This window comes from Alosa sapidissima, chromosome 8 (genome assembly GCF_018492685.1).
Source record: "Alosa sapidissima isolate fAloSap1 chromosome 8, fAloSap1.pri, whole genome shotgun sequence".
NCBI lineage: Eukaryota > Metazoa > Chordata > Actinopteri > Clupeiformes > Clupeidae > Alosa > Alosa sapidissima.
The window spans coordinates 14,914,083-14,932,882 of NC_055964.1; the positions used below are offsets into that span (position 1 = coordinate 14,914,083).

At 40.9% G+C, this 18,800-nt stretch overlaps 3 protein-coding genes across 5 annotated transcripts; 2 read left to right on the forward strand and 1 right to left on the reverse strand.

The window, feature by feature from the left end:
* The first annotated feature begins 54 nt into the window (after nucleotides 1–54).
* Nucleotides 55–10,908, forward strand: rabl6b (RAB, member RAS oncogene family-like 6b). Of its 3 annotated transcripts, XM_042102136.1 has the most exons (18): nucleotides 55–202; nucleotides 463–565; nucleotides 731–1,122; nucleotides 1,282–1,416; nucleotides 3,077–3,124; nucleotides 3,531–3,560; nucleotides 4,379–4,431; nucleotides 4,541–4,635; nucleotides 4,723–4,863; nucleotides 4,961–5,066; nucleotides 5,569–5,672; nucleotides 5,867–6,276; nucleotides 7,480–7,627; nucleotides 8,047–8,250; nucleotides 8,364–8,676; nucleotides 9,259–9,442; nucleotides 9,561–9,619; nucleotides 9,800–10,908. In XM_042102136.1, exons 3-18 carry the CDS (start codon nucleotides 993–995, stop codon nucleotides 9,995–9,997), a joined length of 2,358 nt encoding a protein of 785 aa, XP_041958070.1. In that variant the 5' UTR covers nucleotides 55–202; nucleotides 463–565; nucleotides 731–992; the 3' UTR covers nucleotides 9,998–10,908. The 3 variants fall into 3 exon arrangements, with proteins under 3 accessions (XP_041958070.1, XP_041958068.1, XP_041958071.1); XM_042102134.1 differs by lacking the exon at nucleotides 463–565; XM_042102137.1 differs by lacking the exons at nucleotides 463–565; nucleotides 3,531–3,560.
* Nucleotides 10,909–11,973: 1,065 nt separating this feature from the next.
* si:ch211-102c2.4 (uncharacterized protein LOC568178 homolog) lies at nucleotides 11,974–13,773 on the reverse strand. The gene is made up of 5 exons (XM_042102143.1): nucleotides 13,641–13,773; nucleotides 13,008–13,304; nucleotides 12,659–12,748; nucleotides 12,533–12,552; nucleotides 11,974–12,446 (listed from the first exon to the last, which is right to left on the reverse strand). The coding sequence occupies exons 1-5, from the start codon at nucleotides 13,693–13,695 to the stop codon at nucleotides 12,363–12,365; spliced, it is 546 nt and encodes a 181-aa protein (XP_041958077.1). The 5' UTR covers nucleotides 13,696–13,773; the 3' UTR covers nucleotides 11,974–12,362.
* Nucleotides 13,774–14,696: 923 nt separating this feature from the next.
* imp4 (IMP U3 small nucleolar ribonucleoprotein 4) lies at nucleotides 14,697–18,747 on the forward strand. The gene is made up of 9 exons (XM_042101975.1): nucleotides 14,697–14,841; nucleotides 15,590–15,698; nucleotides 15,917–16,000; nucleotides 16,084–16,193; nucleotides 16,276–16,408; nucleotides 16,505–16,659; nucleotides 17,747–17,841; nucleotides 17,946–18,019; nucleotides 18,138–18,747. The coding sequence occupies exons 1-9, from the start codon at nucleotides 14,839–14,841 to the stop codon at nucleotides 18,248–18,250; spliced, it is 876 nt and encodes a 291-aa protein (XP_041957909.1). The 5' UTR covers nucleotides 14,697–14,838; the 3' UTR covers nucleotides 18,251–18,747.
* Nucleotides 18,748–18,800: the final 53 nt, after the last annotated feature.

Below are 18,800 nucleotides of genomic sequence, written 5' to 3' on the forward strand. Positions count from 1 at the left end.
TTTGTCGACTTCTAGCAAACACTAGAGGCAGCAGTCTTCCGGGTTGCGTGCGCTCTGCAGTAAACGGAGCACGAACCCAGGAAGAGAGAAAAATGGTTGCTGATGTTGAGGAATGATGAAAAATCAGTCTCGAGGTCAAGATTAAATTTATTGGAATGGACTCACGTTTTCTCACGCTAATGCTTTGCTGTGGTGCATTGCTGTAAGTAATGATCAGGGTAGATACCTGAATCTTAATCTGTTAATTTGGTTTTGCTGTGAAATAACTAGCTAGCTAACGTTACAGCTGATTATAGAGTTCCTCTATATAATTAGCGTGCAAGGTAGCTGCTATAGTGTTTCTCCTTATAACATCACATGTCGACGGAAGCAGGAATGTTGCAAACCAAGTAGCTCTGCATGTGTTCATTCTGTTCATTGTGCCATTGGGTAGATAAGGAATGTTGTGCCATATGATTGCAGGCTACACTAGCTAGCTGACAACCCATTCATATTCAGCCTGGTCAACTCTGCCTGTTAATTAGTCAGGTGCTCTTGGACGTTATCTCAATACTACACCAGAACGGTAGCTATATTTTTTCGAAAGAATACATGTTCGAACATTGCTTCTGTACTTCTCTGTGAAAAGTAGTATTGAAAACATTGCACCGTTGAGAAGTATTGTTAAAAACATTGCACCGTTATGGCAGTCATTGAATTGACTGGACAATCTTTTGTGGTCTTTCTGCAGGGCATTACTAATGAAAGCAGATAGACAAACATGATTTGGAACGCAGAAGACAGTTGACTTCAAGTTCAATGATATGACCATCTACATGCCTAACATCCAAAACAAACATTACACTATGGAGCACTACGTTTTGTCACTCCAATTTTGCTGTGGGGAAATGTACTGATTCACAATGTTTTACACAGTGACAGTCATTTGTTGATAACCAAACAAACCCTATTCTCACAATACCAAAGTGTGCTTCAGTTAGTCCTCCATCAAAATGTTTTCTGCACTGAAGAAGTTGGTTGGCTCCGAGCCTGTGCCACCAAAAGACAAGAACATCCCTGCAGGTCTTCAGTCAATGAACCAAAGCTTACAAAGGCGCTTTGCAAAGGGTGTTCAGTACAACAGTGAGTACCTCCGCTCTCCAGCTCCATTGTTGAAGTGTGCTGTTTGATTTCGTTATTAGTGCAGATTATCATGAATCTGCATAGTTAAGTATGCAGGAGGAAAATTCATATGATCATTCCATGTATTTCATACCACATTTTTCTGTCCTCCCTTTCAAGTGAAAATTGTTATTCGTGGAGACAGAAACACTGGGAAGAGCACCTTGTGGCAACGACTTCAGGGACAGAAGTTTGTGGAGGAGTACATCCCTACTCAGGAGATCCAGGTCACTAGCATCCACTGGAGTTACAAAAGTAAGTGGGCCTGGTGGCTGGCATGATAATGAAGTAGGCTGGTTAGGTTTTCATCCTGTTTGAATGCTTTTATATATGAAAATGATTTTTTTAATGCATTTTGAATAGTATTTTCAGATATGCACAGGAGACGTGTTTAATTCCTTTTGCTATAGGTAGAGGATTTCCCAGTTACCCCATATCCCAATCGACTGCCAAGCCTACACAACTTGATGCAGGATACAATAACAATGCACAATTGGTTGGCAGCAGTCTCAAAAGTACCACATGTTGGGATCCTTCTTCACTGTACAACATGAGCTGCCAGTAGCCTGCATACCCAACCAAAGAAACAAAACCACAAAATCAGCATTAAAGCAACCTTAGTGTACAGAAAACAATATTGAACAGAGCAGCCTTAATGCACATTTTACTTGGGTCATCAAGCAGGCACCTGCCTTCGTCGGTGTTACATTGAATTAGACCTACGACACCTCTAGAAGGCTGAACAGTGGTGTCTGGCATCTCAGACCCACACCCCTCCGTACTCGTGATCAGTTCTCTACCAGCAAATACCAACAAATACAAACAATTACTTTGGTCATTCTTCTTCATTGCTGTGGCCATTTATGATCCGATCCGCAACATTAACCAGACAAAAAGCAAACCCTTGATGCGGCCACTGACAAATACTACTCCAGAAACAAAGAAACAAGTTAGTAACTTAGTCAATTCAGGTTACAGCATGACCCCAAGTAGTCTGTGTGGTCCTCAGCCATAGCCACTGGCTTTAGATAACTCTTTTGCAGCTCCTTTCAGTGACTGTCCTAGAAAACAACAAAATCCAACAAGATTGTTGTGGCTGACTTTGCTACAAAGCCTCTAAGACCTATCTCTACTGGTATCTCTACTGGTATTGTGTGTGCTTGCCAGCCACATTCGCTTACTTCTGCTACCGGTTCTGCATACTTCTTCCTTTCAAAGGTTTCAAAGGAAAGGCATATATAGTGTCATTTGTCTGTGGTCTGTGTTTGTGATGTTTGTCATGTTTATTGTTTGTTGTCGTTTTGAATTTGTTTTGATTCATTTTTTAATTTGAACCATGCCTTTTCATTCATTTATCAAATTATATCCAATTTAGGTGCCAACCAAGGTAAATTCATTTCAACAAAATGATCACTAGTATGTTGGTGTCCTCTATAGAAAATAGGACTGATTCTAGATCTGTAATGGTACAAATGTAGGCTTTTGTGAGTTTGCTTAAAATATTGCTGACCTCCTATAGATATGACAAATATCTATAAGGAATATATCTGCATTAATAGAAAAGCAACACACACCCCTCTTTCACAGTTAAGCAGTTTAGATCAAGTAGTCTAGTTGATTATTATCAGTATTTCAGTTGGTTTAGTCAATTGTGAGTCCCTTTTCATTAGAATTATACTGTTTCATTAGAAAAGCAAGTAGGCTGTTCTTTTGTTTGTTTTGTTTTTTTTCTAAGCCAATGTCATCCCCTAGTCTAGTGCATGTGACTGTAGAATTAGTAGTCAAAGGAATCCATGGAATTCCAACTCCTTCGGGGGGAAACTAATACTGACAAATTCAATGCAACACAATAACTTCTTATTGTGTTATTATTCACAATAATTTCTTTGATTGTCCCCAATTCTCTTATCCGTAGCAACTGATGACGTGGTCAAGGTGGAAGTGTGGGATGTGGTGGATAAAGGTGAGTTTGTAAGGGAGAAATTCCCTTAGAGAGAAGGAAAGACCGAAGGAAAGACAGTGAGCCCCAATTTAAATGACTAGAAAAGTGCACAGTCTTATCAATGAGCAAAGTGTCTCTTGCATGAGCTAAAGCTGTTGTGAGGTGTTTGGGAGCATTGAGCTGACCGACTGATCTTGCATAGGATATTGAATTAGCAAATAGATTTAGCCTTGTTATTGAAGTAGCTTTGGTTAGACTTTAGACTTTGCCCACCATTTAAATTAGGGCCCATTGTGTTGAGTTGCTTATGACCATGTTATTTACCTCTGAATCTGATCTGAAGCTGCTGTATAGATGTGTAAGAATAATCTGTACTATTAACAATGGAGTTTTTCTCTTCCTTTGCCCAAACGCTTAACTCATCAAGGCCAAAAATATCCTCTTCCTGAAGGTGTAGGTGAGAGTGATCGTAGCCTGTAGAGGTTTGAGTGTGAGCTAACTGTGTTCAGTGTGGTGCGTCTTAATGCTAAGTGCTGCCTGTGCTATCTCACTGCTACTATACCCTGGCCTGTTCAGACGTGGCACAGCTAAAGTACAGACAGATTTTCTGTTTGAACACAACATAATTTAAAATAGCCTCCATACAGTGCTCATCTGTTGTGTTTGGCATCTGTCTTTGCTTTTAGCCTAATGTGCTGTCCTCAGATGCTCAAATTGGATTCACCCTCACACTATTGAAATTCTTGTTGAGTCTTTCATATTTTAGGACTTTTCACTGTGTCAGTGATATCCCTCGTGGATGTTCCACTTCCAAAGCCACAGAGCATACGCTTTTCTAATACATATTAATGGTCGTGGTTATAATATGCAGTGTAATCTGATGCTGCATTGAAGCAGTAAACATGAATGGCTAAGCACCTGTCTAATTGCACCTTATAATGTCATGAGTTTTACCACTGCCAAATGAAAGGCATAACTATTTTGCTGTCCATTGTGTGAACAGAAAAATAGTTATATGTATTCTAAGTTAAATTGCTCTCAGTGCAATTTGGTGGCACTAACATGTTTTATGTCAATATGCATTATTCCTGTATTTCTCCGATACTCTTTTAACCTATTTAAAAGTAATAAGTGAAATATTCTTGAAGTTATGCTAAGGTTTTATAAAAGATTTGCCCCATATGTGTGTATTAACATGCTTGAGATTTGGAATGGCTTTTGCCATTTTGACCTGAGATGCATACTTGCCTTTTTATTTTGTTTTAAATATCACAGGAAAAGGAAAAAAGAAAGGTGATAACCTGAAATTAGAGAATGAACCACAAGAGGCAAGTATTCTTAAAGCCTGTGTATTGTCAGCTGAAGTATACCGGCACCAATAACATCCTTAGTTATTCATTTTTGTTTGTTGCTCTATTGATTGTTCTATCACTGTAGCAATCAGACAAAGAAGTGGCTTTGGACGCAGAATTTCTGGATGTTTACAAGAACTGCAATGGTGTGATCATGATGTTTGACATCACCAAACAATGGTAATAACACGTCTGTATGTGAACACACACAAGTCCTGCCAGTTGAGTAAATTGTAATAAGAATCACACCACATCTACTCTTTGCAGGACGTACAACTACATTTTACGAGAGCTACCGAAAGTGCCCAACCACGTGCCGGTGTGCGTCCTCGGCAACCACCGTGACATGGGTGAACACCGCGTCGTTCTGCCGGACGACATCCGCAATTTCATAGCGGACCTTAACAGGTAAGGAAGGGTATGGATATTTCGGTGGCGAAGCTATAAGTTAACCAAAGCGTGGACCGTATGAGTAAGTTTTGTGTGTGCTCTTGTCTTTTCACAGGCCACTGGGTTCATCTTACATTCACTACGCCGAGTCCTCCATGAAGAATGGATTTGGCCTCAAATATCTACACAGATTTTTCAACATTCCTTTCTTACAACTACAGGTAAACCCTCCCAGCATTCCATTCTGCATATGTGACAAGACTCATGCCCAAACCTAAGTTGTTGTATTTTAGATTATATTTGTGAACGACATGTTTGTGGAACCTATACTCCATTACAGTCACTTGAGCTGTGTCAGGACCAGGGCTTTCCAAAGATGTCCTTCATTATTGATTTGGTTGGAGTGGAAAACAACACAGGTGATAGATTATCCTGCAGTAAGCCTAGAGCCAGTCAAGACATTGGCGTGTGTGTATGTGTGTGTATGTGTGTGTGTGTGTGTGTGTGTGTGTGTATAGAACCACGTGCTGAGAAGATGAAACCACTAGCAAGTCTATCAGTGGCCTCCTTATGTGTCGGCTGGTTATTTAATATGCTAGTCTAGAGCCGCTGGCTTTCTTGCGCTGGTAGCTGTTGACGGAGGCTGTGCAGGAGTGAGAGGCTGCTTCGGGGCACAGTCACTTGATTGTTCTTACCGCTGCAGCCGTGCTCTGGTCTTTGCAGAGGGAGACTTTGTTGCGGCAGCTCGAGACCAATCAGCTGGACATTGACGCTACGCTGGAGGAGCTGTGTGTGCAGCAGGAGACGGAGGACCAGAACTACGAGATGTAATAATCCACCTTTATGTGTTGTGCTGTTTTTTTTCTCTTTCTCTCTGCTTCAGTTCGTTATAGATTAAAAGCTCTGAACTTTGGTAAAGACAATTATGTGAAATGTCTGCATTTTAATGTATAAAAGCTCAGTAGAGTGGTCTTTTTACGGATGGCAACTTGTTTATGTTGTCTGTGCTGTGGATTGGCAGCTTCCTGGAGATGATGGACTCTCGCGGTAAAGGGTACAGCTCCCCTGGCCGTGCCAATGGACAGAGCCCGTCCTCAGGGTCCCAGTCCCCCGTCGTCCCCCCCAGCAGGGACTCCACGGACAGCTCCAGCCCCGGCACTCCGCAGCCCCCCGTCCCGGCCCAGGCGCAGCAATCTCCCCCGACCTCCTCTCCGTCCTCCCCACCCGAGCCCTCCAGCGCAGCGGCGTCACCACCTCCTCCGGCCGACCTCCAGTCTCCTGAGCGGCCAGCGCCCGCCCCCTCCCCTTCCTCCTCCTCCTCCTCCTCCACAGCACCTGTTGCACCCGTGGCCGCCCCACCCCAGAAGCGTGGCATCATATCCCGGCTGTTTGGATCGTCCCCCGCCCCGGAACCCCCTGCTGCCAAGCCAGGTGAGCCAGTTGACTGCCATTCCCAGAGGTGGACATCCAAGGTTCAGAAAATAAAAGTGATTTGCTCTGCCAGTGATTTGTTCCAACCATTTAGTAAACCAGCTAATCTTAGCACAACTCTTCAACCAGGTAGGTCAGCCAGTTAGTGTTAAGTGCACAGACAGTAGGAATGCATGGTAGGACTTTTTTGAAGCCGGGGTGGTCCACCTCCAGCCATTCCTGATTAGTTCCCAAACTGCCAACAGTGTGAATGCACTTTGATATGTAAATCAAAAAGTCAAAACAGTCACTCACCACCACACACTGGAATACTTAACTGATTTATTTTCAGGGAACAACACGTTTCCCTTGTTTTATTTCCTTAATAAAATAAGTATTCCAGTGTGCGGTGACTACTTTGACTTTTTGATTCCCATGCTCCTGCACCCACCATCACCTGGTAACCTGAAGTAACAGTGCACAGGGAGCAGTACATGCTGCACTTTGATGTAGCTTTGTTATACTTTGATATCACTTTTAATGGAAGCCAGCCAAGTAGTTTTAGATAGTTTTTTTGTATTTGCAAGAAATGTGACGGGTCAAGTTTTGTGGATTGCAGAGTGTAAAATCTTGTTTGCTCTGCTAGGACGTGCAGAGGATTTGGTTCCCTTGCACAGACAGGCACAAAAACTTCAAAGTGCTGACAATAGTCTTCACGGTCCGCTTGGCAGCAATGTGGAACTTGCAGAGAGGGGGATAAGCTACTTGTAGTTTTGAGTCAGATGTTTTCACCCAGTGGAGGGTTGCCTTCTTTTTGCCTCTGAGAAGTACTGTCAGCAGACTCCTGATCAATGGAAGCTATTGTACCGGCAATACTTTAAAAGGAGAGGTTTGTGAAATGACTCATGTTGAAATGATTAGCTACACAACTGGATGTGTCCTCTGTTCAGTCTTAAAATGTTGCCTACCCTTTTTAAAGCCTGATCCTATATTTCTACCCAAAAACCAACATCCATGTCAGATTTAGGACTGCTTGCCTGACTTTTCAACATGGGTGAACCATTTTAACAGTATATGCTATTAAAGTGTATGCACTCCTGACACGTTTCTTTTGATTGTCTGATATTTAACCTTTGTAAAAAAACGTATGAGATGGGAATATACATCAGAATCCAGAAGTGGGCGGCAATTTTACTGTAGATTTTGTATGATTCCTGTCTTCAGAGCCTCCTGCTCCAGTGTGTCCAGAGAAGGTTCATAATGTGGATGACTTTGTGCCAGATGAGGGGCTGGACCGGAGCTTTCTGGAGGAAAGCATCCCACCCAAAGCCAGCGTGGCTCCCCCACCCTTGGCTCCACTGGACAGTGACAGGTATGGAGCACTGTGGATTCACTATATGTCTGAAGAATGACACGTTGCTGAATTTGACTAACTAAAAGTACGAATTTAAATATATTCACCCTTGATATGGGTGTCTGTGTTTTGTGTTTTTTTATGCATGTTTTGCATGCATGTTTTGACCAAAGTTCTTATAGTAATGACTTTAAATGATGATAATGATAATGAGTTACTTTTAGGCTAATGTTTATGATTGATGATTCAGCAATCATTAGTGTCAATTCACTTTAGCAAATGGCAATTGCATTACACATAGCGGTGCACCACCATTTTACCAAATGTAGTTTTTTGCTTGTGCATAGCTAAGAGCTGTGGCATATATTCAATTAAAAATATGGGAACTTCCAGGTTGACCATGTAAATGATGTTGTTTTTATTCATCCCTGCTAAAGTGATGGAGAAGGCCAAGGGGGGAACCCAATGGTGGCGGAGTTTCAGGACGACCTCGACCTTGATGACAAGGAGGCTTCACTCCCACTCCCAAGCGTTTCAATCCCTAGCAAAGACCTCACATTATCTAGTGACGAGGACGAATCGCAGCCCAAAGTCACCGTTGCTTTGGACGAGGATCTGGAACCAGAGCTCCAAAATCCCCTGTAAGTGCCATATTTAAAAGTCAGAACCGTTCAAATTAATGAATGTGATCAGCTTGTAGTTTGCTTATTTTATTCCCTTTAAATCAACGATGCTTCCCTCTCCTTCCTAATAGAGAGGACTTGAGTTCGCTGATTCTGCACAGCCAGAGCACAGCTCCGGAGGCGATGCCTACCCTCGCCACCCACGCTGAGCAGATTGAGATGGATAGTCAGGCCCCCGAGCCGGCAATCCTTATGCCATCCTCCGCAGCAGCGTTGGCGCAGCCAGCCAATCAGAGCAAGAGGAGGGTGGAGAAAGAAGCGTACGCTCTGGCCGAGTCCTCAGACACAGACGGGGACGCTCCTGTGGCCAAACAGATGCTGTCTTATGTCATGGATGATCCGGACTTTGAAAGCGAGGAGTCTGACACACAGAAAGCAGCGAAGGTGAGCTGAGATCAGAAATGGAGACTTAAAACAGTTATGACAATATGTTTGTGTTGGCAGTTCTGATCAAATTTTAGCATTTGCAGAGGTTCATGTGTAGATATGTAAACTTGCTAGCCTTATTGGTGACTTATTTTGTTTTTATGAAAGACAATACTGAAATGTACAACCATTAGCTCTTTGTGCTGTTAATAATAACTCAGTAAATAGTATAATAAGTAGTATACTATCAATGTCTGGATATTGTATCTGTATTGGGAAGAATTCAGCCTGGTTGGCATTTTAGATAGGTAATACAGTATAGAGGTTTGTTTACAAAATATCCATCATTTCTATATTTAATGTTATGCCCTCAATATGACCTCGGATCACAGGGAAGGTTGTGGTCATGTTTATTAACACATTGACATCCACATACCGGTAAATACTGCATGTGAACACAAGATGGAAGTGTGGCCACAAGGCAAAATTTCTTTACTTTTTGTGTGCCATAAATTGCGGGTCAAAATACTATGCTCAAAACAAATGTGTCCTACACTCTTTGTTTCTGTCCAACATTGTGGTTCTTTGGCTTCTTCACAGGAGTCATTTCCCGTCAGGAATGACCTCTCTGAACTTTCCGATGATGATTTCATTCCCTCTAAAATGCCTGAGCCCATGAAACCCACAGCGCTGTCTTTCAAAACCAAGAACGAGAATGACCTCTTTGGTTTAGGATTTGTGGAAAAAGCAACCAAAACCAAAGACAGCAGTGATGAGCAAGATGGCAAGTCCTCTTTTAACTTCTTACCCAATAATGACCATGTCTGGTATTTTTCTATACATGTTTCACTCGCCAATTTATATCTTCTCCTCATATCTGATGGTTGGATCATTTCTTTCAGTGAAAGAAAGAAAGCATTCCACCAAAGAGAAGAAGAAAAAGAAGAAGAAAAGCAAAGAGGTCAGTTACATTCACGTGACAAAGGCATCATTATCATGACTTTTTGCATCACCTAGCAGTTATTAGAGTCAGATGTTGACATTGTCAGTGGGTGTGGGTGAACGTTGTCGGTGTGTGTGGGTGTGTGTGGGTTCACGTTGCCAGTCATATATTTCAGACCGTGTTCTGGTTTCATTTCAGGAGGAGGATAAATCCAGCAAGAAGAAGCAGAAGCACAAGAAGAAAGAGAAAGATGAAGCCGGAACAGGAGACGAGAAAGACAAGAAGAAGAAAAAGTCTCGGCCCAAGAAAAGCGGCAACTTGGACGACCTGGAGTCCTTCCTGGCAGGAGGCGAGGAGTCCACGAAGAGAGATGAGGGCGACTATGAGGAGCTGTAGAAGCCCATCCACTATGGTGAGATGATTAGGAGATTGCACCACGTTTGGGTCATCCAATCCACGACGAAGGGGGAGGGGGGACTGCCTCCCCCCTTCATCTTGAGATCTGTGGCACAGCACTGGTCTGTCTTGTACGGTGGCTCTACCAAATGCCACTGAGCCACAACAAAGTGCAGATAAGACTCCCAGCTCCCTACTCGGGTACAGATTGCAATAAGTACAGATGCTACTGAAAGATACTATGTTTTATCCTGGCTAACTATCCTGGCTACTTTTTTTTTATACTAGAAACCGGAATTGCTGAGTTTTCTATGCTGGTACTCTTCCCACTTTAAGACACCACTCCATCTTTAAGTTTGGTCTTGTTGTTGTAGGCTGTGCTGTAATGCATGCCTAATGCTAATTGCCTTATATATTTTTTCTTGTTTTGCTGTTAGTGTAGATATGCATTTTGTATGAATGTAAGAGTTGTCCATTTTTTCCTGGCTATGTGTATATTTGTTGTAAAGCGATGATATGACTCCATATTGATTTTTTTTTTCTCTCTGACATTAGATGGTAAACAGTAGTATGCAGCCTGTTTGAATAATGCCTTTAAGAAAATCACAGCAAAAAATGCATGTTCAGGCTTTCTCCATTTTGAAGTGGTCTTATTGTAATATATATTATCATGTAAAGTTAATTAATTGTTATTGTGTTATAGCAGTATTTCACACGACACCTTGTGGTCTTAAGTCAGTCTGTTGAACAACTTCATGAAATTTGGCGGCTTACATTTTTCGGTGAATACAGGTCCGACTTGTTAGATGCCATTGTACTTACTGGCCAATGGGTATAGTAGGATAATTGGGCTACTGAATTTACATACAGACTTTTAAATTATAATTAGACAATAAAGCAAGAATACTGTACATTTGAAAGTTATTTTGTTTTTATTTTAAAGAGCCAGTCGATTTGGCAGTCTACTGTAGCCTTCAGGTAAAGATTTGGTAGAAGTCAGCTCTGGTTGTTGAAATACCACCACAGGGTATGTTGTGGATGGTTTCATTTTGTATACAAAGTTATCCTTCTATCTTATTCCATACAGTAGTTTGGGAATAGGGAAAAATATGTTCCTTAACTCTAGCTAACTTCAACTTGTAGTGTACCCTGACAAAAGCGCAAGTTAGATTTGTATCACATATTTTTGTCAGGTATTTCTGATATGTGCTTTTTCTTGCTGTGTTTATGCACCATTGTCTCTTGCCAAGAGATTGCATAAACCCAATCTATCACTACGGATCTCACTACTTGCAGGCAAGCTTTTGTGACTGACCTGTGTGGGCAGTGCAGGCTGTGTGTGTTTTGACTGCAAAGGAGCAGCAGGGGTTGTACCACTCAGACTCTTAAACTCAAGGATGGCCTCAAGGATCTCCATCTTGGTCAAACTGTTATACATATACTACATACCGAGTGAGTCTTTCGCCATGAAACCGCATCACCTGTGCCCACGGGGCTGTGTAATCATGAACTGTCCGCTTCATGTCTCTTTGTCTTTTGCTGTCTTTTTTTTTTGTTTTTTTACCTGTGTTCCGTTCTGTGTGTGACTGAAATGTAGAGATTATTGGTGTCCCAAGTTGTCCTCCAAAAAATGGTGACTCCGTTGCATGCCTAATTGTCATGTATGTCGTGTTGCCCCCAACAAATACAGTGACGAGAGACGCACTTGTTAACAGCAAGCACATGGCTGGCTTATGAAGACAACCATCTCAGCTCTTCACAATAGACCTCAACTCTTTTAGAACACCAACAGATGGCAATAGTCTCAAGTACTTTGACCTACTCTCGTTTCCTCTATTTTGAAGCTATGCATCAACCTAAATGACAGTAAGCATTTGTACTATTTCCTCTGAACGCCACTAAATGTCCATTTGGAAGAATTAATGCACTATCCTCCTCTGTGAGTCCTATATTCACAACAGAGACGGGGCAAATCCTTGGAATTTAAGCCTAAATTAATGTTTATTCAATATCAAGAAAATCGGTCATCAGTACATGTGTATGCACTTGTGAAATAAATGCCAGCACATTTTTTTACAGTCAAAACGGTGTTTGTTGTATATTGTGTTATGTGTAATATTCCACAAGCATTTTTATACCAGAATCTGAAAAGGCCATTAAGAAAATATTGAACACAAGTTAATGAAAGTTATCCATTAACTTTAGAAATTAAGTACATTTTATCATTTTCTTTATAATGTTTTACATTTCCTGATGTGTCTAAACACAGCTAACAGCACAGTTAACATAGTAGCACAAGTCTCTGAAACAGAGATGCAACATTATGACAAGACGGAGATATTGAACCACCACTCTGCCTCTGCCATCACTCCTCAATAACTGTGTTGTCAGCTTCACGATCTGCGCCTCTGGCACGCAAGGGGATTTCACTGTATGTGCCTTCCGCCACCTAAAAGAGAGGTTAAGTGCTGATAATCGAAATAAAATGTGGACAAATTGATTCTCTGTTCTTTGAAGAACATTCAACCAACATACCTTTTCAGTCTTGACTGTTCCTAAGTGGGGAAATGAGGGTAAACATGAAAATGTGTTTTCACTGTTCTCCTGATTTAGGTATAGATATTACATATATATTACATGGTATACTTGGCGAATACATACTGCGTTTGAGCATACATATGCTGAGGATTGACAGTGGCAGAAAGGGGAAGAGAATCCAGCGTATGAAGCTCCACGCATAAAATGAAGAGTCTGTCAGAGAGGCAATAGTAAAATTCCATGTTTGGCAACCAAGATTTTGGTCACAGTATTTGTTTATTTTGTTATATATTGAAAGGATACTGAAGCATATCAGATGATAATAAATGTAATGAAATGTTAAACAGCAGCTTGTCTATTCCTGGCACCATTAGTATAAGGAAACCAAAACTTGTTAAGCACAAGCAGTTCCTGTCAGTTTTTTTCTCATGGAGTCTAAAAATAATAGACAAGACAACAAACAGGCTCTCACCATTTGGAAAGTATTTCTCTGCCAGCTTGATGATGGTTTGATTCTTAAACACCAGGCCACACCAGTACACCCCATCTCCTTGACTCAGTTTTTGCACGGTGACTGTGAAAGCAGTCGCCACGTCGTCAGTTATTTCCACGCTTCCATTGTCAATGAACCTTATTTTCTTACTGAAAGCAAGGCCTGTACAGCACTTCTCAGACTCTTTCTTGCACCAGACCCTCTCCAAGCTTGCATACTCTTCACCATAACGACAGACTAAAGTCTGGTCCTCCCATGAGTTACATATGTCAGACTCTGAGGGATGTGAAAATTGAATGAATGTTAAACATTTTTATACTGTGATGATGAAATAACAAGCAATAGTGCAAGTATGTTATAAAGAGCAATAGTGCAAGTACATTCTCGTATGCCTTATCTTGTGTTAGTTCTTTCGATAACTCGATCTTTTCTATCTGTAGCTCATATAAAATCTTCTACAATTAATAACATCTATTGATACCTGTATCCACATGTAATCAATTACAGTTGGCTTTATAGTCATACAATTTGTATTACTCCCAATGTAGTAGCTCTAAGCATTCTTTAAGAAATATGTATATAAGAAGAAAATGTGAAATGTAGAGAATTTACCTGTCAGAATAAGCACAAATATGAGTACAAAGTTATATGAGTGCATTTCACACATACTTTCGCTGACGAAAAGACATAAAACATCCTCTCACAGCTTCTTTAAGTTGTAGGAAGTTGAAGTGAGAGGAAATGGCAAACCACTAATTTGAAAAAAAAAAAAGAATGATGGCCTCATGTCAGCCCTAATTACAATTTATTATCTTTCTCCAGAGATCTATAGGCCTTTCCCTTTTTACACTGGGGATTTATTGCGGAATTATTAGAAGAATATCTATCCATTTTAGACTGATGGAGACGGAATGGGGGGGTTGATGCTGGCCCCCATATTTGCCTGCAGCAAGCTAGACCATAAAGGAAAAGACACGTAATATTAATAAATGGCCAGATAGTAAGCCTACCCAATTTGAGTTGCCAAATCAGTGTATCTTCTGCAGTACACCTTAGTCAGGGCTAATGGGCAAAAATAGGAATATTAAGATAGCCTGCAACATTCAAGTTGTAAAATAAAATATTAAATAGCTAGGCCTTTAACAACCATGGCTATAAAGAAGGTATTTTGCATTTCGAAAAATAAATAAATAAATAAAATTCATGGCAACATCCATCACAAACCTCCACACTAGACATACTAATATTGACAGCTTTTCACCGATTAACAATGTAACATATATATTTCAACACACATTATCATGCAAACTAAATCTAACCATGTCAACTAGGCAAAACAACTATAGGCCAATCATCCAGAGAAAGCAACAAAAGCTCTCTCTTTCAAACTTTTGCATCACATGCCGTCATGTAGCCTATACACATAGACGTCAACAAATAACATAATTTAAGGCCCATTATACAAAATGCCAAAAAAAATGTTTTTAATAGGATAGGCTATGTAGGCCTACTGGTATTTTAAATAACCGAGCCTGCTGTGTATCAGAAATACTGGCCATTATGCCTACAGTCCGCCGGCTCTTCAGAAACCTTTCAAATGCACGACACGAGACCCCTGGGGAACTTTGCGAATTGTGTGACTTTTAATTTGTTTAGAGACTCTTGTTTTGAATGTTTGTAACCTGTGGCTGGTTTCGTATGCGTAATTTCATTGGCTGTTAGTGTTATCCAATGACAATCGCTGTTATTCAGGTGATGCGTATGCTGCACATGTGAAGAAGAGTAGGTAGGCGACAGAGTCAACGCCAAAATGGTAAGTTTCTTCATAAACAATTTCTCATTATTTAGTAATCATGCCATAGAACGTACCATTGGAAATAAGGCAAGAAAATGGTGAAATGTGTTCACTTTTAATGTATGTGCTAATTTAACTAGAAACCGTACATTGTAGGTTAGCATGCTAGTTAGCTAACGTTACCCACTTAATCAAAATTTTCTCAGGTGATGTTTGAGCAAAATAAACACATGCCTTTATATGCGAGGTAATGTCGGTATGTTAACACTGATATGTTTTCTGATGTGGGAGACAATACCATGTGTTGCACTGGAAAGTTACACCATAGTTGTGAGCTAGCATAACTAGAACAGCAACTATGTGTCTGTCTGGGGGGGGGGGGGAGACACAGTCAGCATGCACGGCTTCAATGTGTCTTTATGTTGGAGTGTCATAGCGTTACTGCAAATGCAAATACAGAGTACTGTATTTTCAGGTAAGGCATGCGTTATTTCAGGTGGAGGATAATAAACATGCTTTGCTAAGGTCTAGTCTACTGAGTACTTGTCATATCTCCTCACTTTTCTGTTGTGTTCTGTTGTGATGGATGTCCACATCAATAATTATAGAAATTGTCATGTAGAATCATGACATTCACGGACAAAAAGGATCAACAAAAAAAGCATGAAACACTGAAACATTTATTTAAAATACAATTATATTGTAATGTTATCTGCTGCTGCATTATTGGAATAGCAACCTCATGTATGTTGTTGCTCCATTCTAGTTGCGGAGAGAGGTAAGATTAAGACGGGAATATCTGTACAGGAAGGCGCAAGAGGACAGACTGCGCACCATTGAGGAGAAGAAACAGAAGCTTAAAACCTCTCTTGATGGTAAACGCACCGATAAGATGTTCTATATTTTAGCTTGGTGTATCCATGACATGTAGTCAGTTCTGCTTTATGAATATGTTTGCATATGATGACAGATTTTGTTGTTATTGCTGCTGTTAATGTTAAGTGATCAACAATATTTTCAGTACAGTGAAGGATTCATGCAAGATCTTGTAATCGCTGAATTTGTGACCTGTTCTTGTCCTTTTTCTCAACAGAGAATAAACTAATTCCAACTGAAGTGCGCAAAGAGGCCTTGCAGTTGCAGAAATTGTTGGAGTACGATGATGAGGGCGGCGAAGGTAAAGGAAATTGTAAACTCTATTTGTTTGCTATGTTTCCTTTAGGTCTGCTCCTTATTCTGTTGGTTCTGTGATGTTCACAGGTGTCAGTACTCATATGGATGATGAGTACAAGTGGGCTGGTGTGGAGGACCCTAAGGTCATGATCACAACATCTAGAGATCCTAGTTCCAGGCTGAAGATGTTTGCTAAAGTGAGTCTCTATCTAGCCTACATGCCCCCTGAATTGCCTTATGTCAGCTGCTGATTGTCCTGTAATGTGGTTTTGACTAAAGGAAGTGAAGCTGCTGTTTCCTGGTGCACAACGCATGAACAGAGGAAACCATGAAGTGAAGGCGCTAGTCCATGCCTGCAAGGCCAACAGTGTCACTGACCTCGTCATAGTTCACGAGACCAGAGGACAGCCAGGTGAGTTGGAGTGCCATTTTTAGGCCATACCCCCTCAGAAGAAGGCGTTAATTTGAACAAATCTGAATAACGATCTCTCCATTATGTACTTTGTAGACGGACTGGTAGTATGCCACCTTCCATTCGGACCAACAGCATACTTCACTTTATACAATGTGGTGATGAGACATGACGTCCCAGACATCGGCACAATGTCAGAGGCCTACCCGCATCTCATCTTTCACAACTTTACCTCACGACTTGGCAGAAGGGTGAGAGATGTTGGATGTGCTCTGTCTATGGTCAAAAGAACTTGCCTGTTTTGTTAACTTCAGCCAAGGAGTTTGTTTTCGATCTGCTTAGTTTGTCTATTAGTCAGTACTATTAGACAAAAACTATGGCACAATTTTAATATAGCATGGGCCAACAAAGAACCCATTAGCCGCAAACCCACTATCGAGCCAGGAAGAGATAAGGCGATATACTACAAGCTTACAGGTGATAATGGCCAGGCTTGACGCTGCCCAAATCAAAAAACCTTTGCTTCCCATTATCAGGCTGATAGTCCCTTCTAAATCTCGCCCACAATGCCACCTCAATGTAAACGTCATACCCTGATCAAGCGAGGGAAGTTCAAGCATAGTATCCGAAGTCTTTTTGCCCAGTGGAATATTAAGCTAACATGAAAATAAAGCATCTTTCAGAAGGTAGACACTATTCCTTTGTACAATGTGGTGTTTAAGAAGTTAATTTAGCAGTACATTTCACAGACAGGCTGAGGGCCTGGATGTAATATAAAACTTCTCTAATATCTGACTTGTTTTGGCGCTGAATCGCCTTTGCCTGATTTGTTGCTTAATCCCACCTTTCAACTGCCTCAAGCACCAGTAAGCACAAGTTGGCCAGAGTGTAAAGGTGAGGCCAGAAACTCGGTGACTGTAGGCCTGAGGAAGCCCTGTGGAGGCACGATTAAGCACCAGACGTGATCATAGGAATGCATTTAGACTCCATACGCTTTCATTCGCCCCGCTTTAGCCTAACAATGGGCAAGCGGCTATAACATTATGGAGTGGATCCAAATCATGGGGCGTGGCCACGAAATATTTTTGTAAGATGGCTTTTGGCTTTGGCAGAGGTCTGCAGTTTCTGAATGCCCCTGGTGAAGTGAGCTTGCAGTGAAACAGTATCCAGATAGAATATTTCTCAAACTACCTTTACCTTTAAATCTAAGGATCTGTGGGTCTTTTAAGTATAACATTCATGTTGTCACATAAACCATACAAAATTCCTTAAAGCTACAAATGAAGCCAGAGAAGGTAAAATGGGCATGATTATTGTCTTTTTTTGATGTTTCATCAGGTATCAAATATCCTTAAGTACCTGTTCCCAGTACCAAAAGATGACAGCAGACGTGTGATTACCTTTGCCAATGGTGATGACTATATCTCATTCAGGTGAGACAGTAATGGCAAAACGACAATGTAATGTAGTATATTGGGAATTTGATAAGGTGTATTAAAAATGTCATGTTTATTGAGCTTTATATTCTTATTTTCAGACACCATACATATAAGAAAACAGACCACAAGAATGTTGTGTTGTCCGAAGTGGGACCCAGATTTGAAATGAAGTGTAAGTTCTAGACATAGATCTCATTCTCTTTTCTGTATAGATTTTACTGGCGATGTAATTATTACACTATGCAAACACTGTATACGCTGTGTTGTAATAATACATGTTCTCCCATCAGTGTACATGATCAAGCTTGGCACCCTGGAGAATGAGGCTACAGCAGATGTTGAATGGCGTCACCATGCATATGTACGCACTGCCAAGAAGAGGAAGTTTTTAAGCGTGGAGTGATAGAGACTGTACATAAATAATGGACTTGTGATCTGTTTTAATGAGATGTACCCAAGATTCAAAAGGGAAATTCGGCAGAGTGCTCTGTTCAAAGACTCGCTCAGTTCCAAGAGGTGTCGAAAACCTTGAAGACAGTTTCCTCTTAAACCATGGAAAGGCAACTACTCCTAACTACAAAGAATTTCCCAATACAGCGATCACAGACTTGGGCTTGTTGATTTTACAGAGTTTAATGGATGTCCCTATGTTGCGATACACTATCTACAGTACAGTTATTTTGGTTTGCCACAAAAAAAAATGTAAATTGCATGTGAACTCTCCCTTTTAGCATTCGAGTCGCATTGGTCCTGCATATCTGAAAGCTACTCTGTTGTGTACGTCAACTGGACACATTACCCTTTCTGGAAAAATCATTTTTGTATTTTTGTACAAATAATCATGTGTTTATTTGTACTGGAATGAGCTACCCTACTAAACAATAAAACATTATTCATTCAGTTAGCGCTGTCAGAAGTCATGTTCATGTCCTGTGAAATCAGTATGGATTTGT

Coding starts and splice junctions, on each gene's coding strand:
- imp4 (XM_042101975.1), top strand. Junction 16,660..17,746: donor CCTCACGACTTGGCAGAAGG/GTGAGAGATGTT, acceptor ATGTTTCATCAG/GTATCAAATATCCTTAAGTA. Junction 18,020..18,137: donor ACCCAGATTTGAAATGAAGT/GTAAGTTCTAGA, acceptor TTCTCCCATCAG/TGTACATGATCAAGCTTGGC.
- rabl6b (XM_042102136.1), top strand. CDS start 993: ATGTTTTCTGCACTGAAGAAGTTGGTTGGCTCCGAGCCTGTGCCACCA. Junction 5,067..5,568: donor TTCCTTTCTTACAACTACAG/GTAAACCCTCCC, acceptor TGGTCTTTGCAG/AGGGAGACTTTGTTGCGGCA. Junction 8,677..9,258: donor ACACACAGAAAGCAGCGAAG/GTGAGCTGAGAT, acceptor GCTTCTTCACAG/GAGTCATTTCCCGTCAGGAA.
- si:ch211-102c2.4 (XM_042102143.1), bottom strand. CDS start 13,695: ATGTGTGAAATGCACTCATATAACTTTGTACTCATATTTGTGCTTATT. Junction 12,553..12,658: donor CATATGTATGCTCAAACGCA/GTATGTATTCGC, acceptor TTCCCCACTTAG/GAACAGTCAAGACTGAAAAG. Junction 12,447..12,532: donor GAACAGTCAAGACTGAAAAG/GTATGTTGGTTG, acceptor CCTCTCTTTTAG/GTGGCGGAAGGCACATACAG.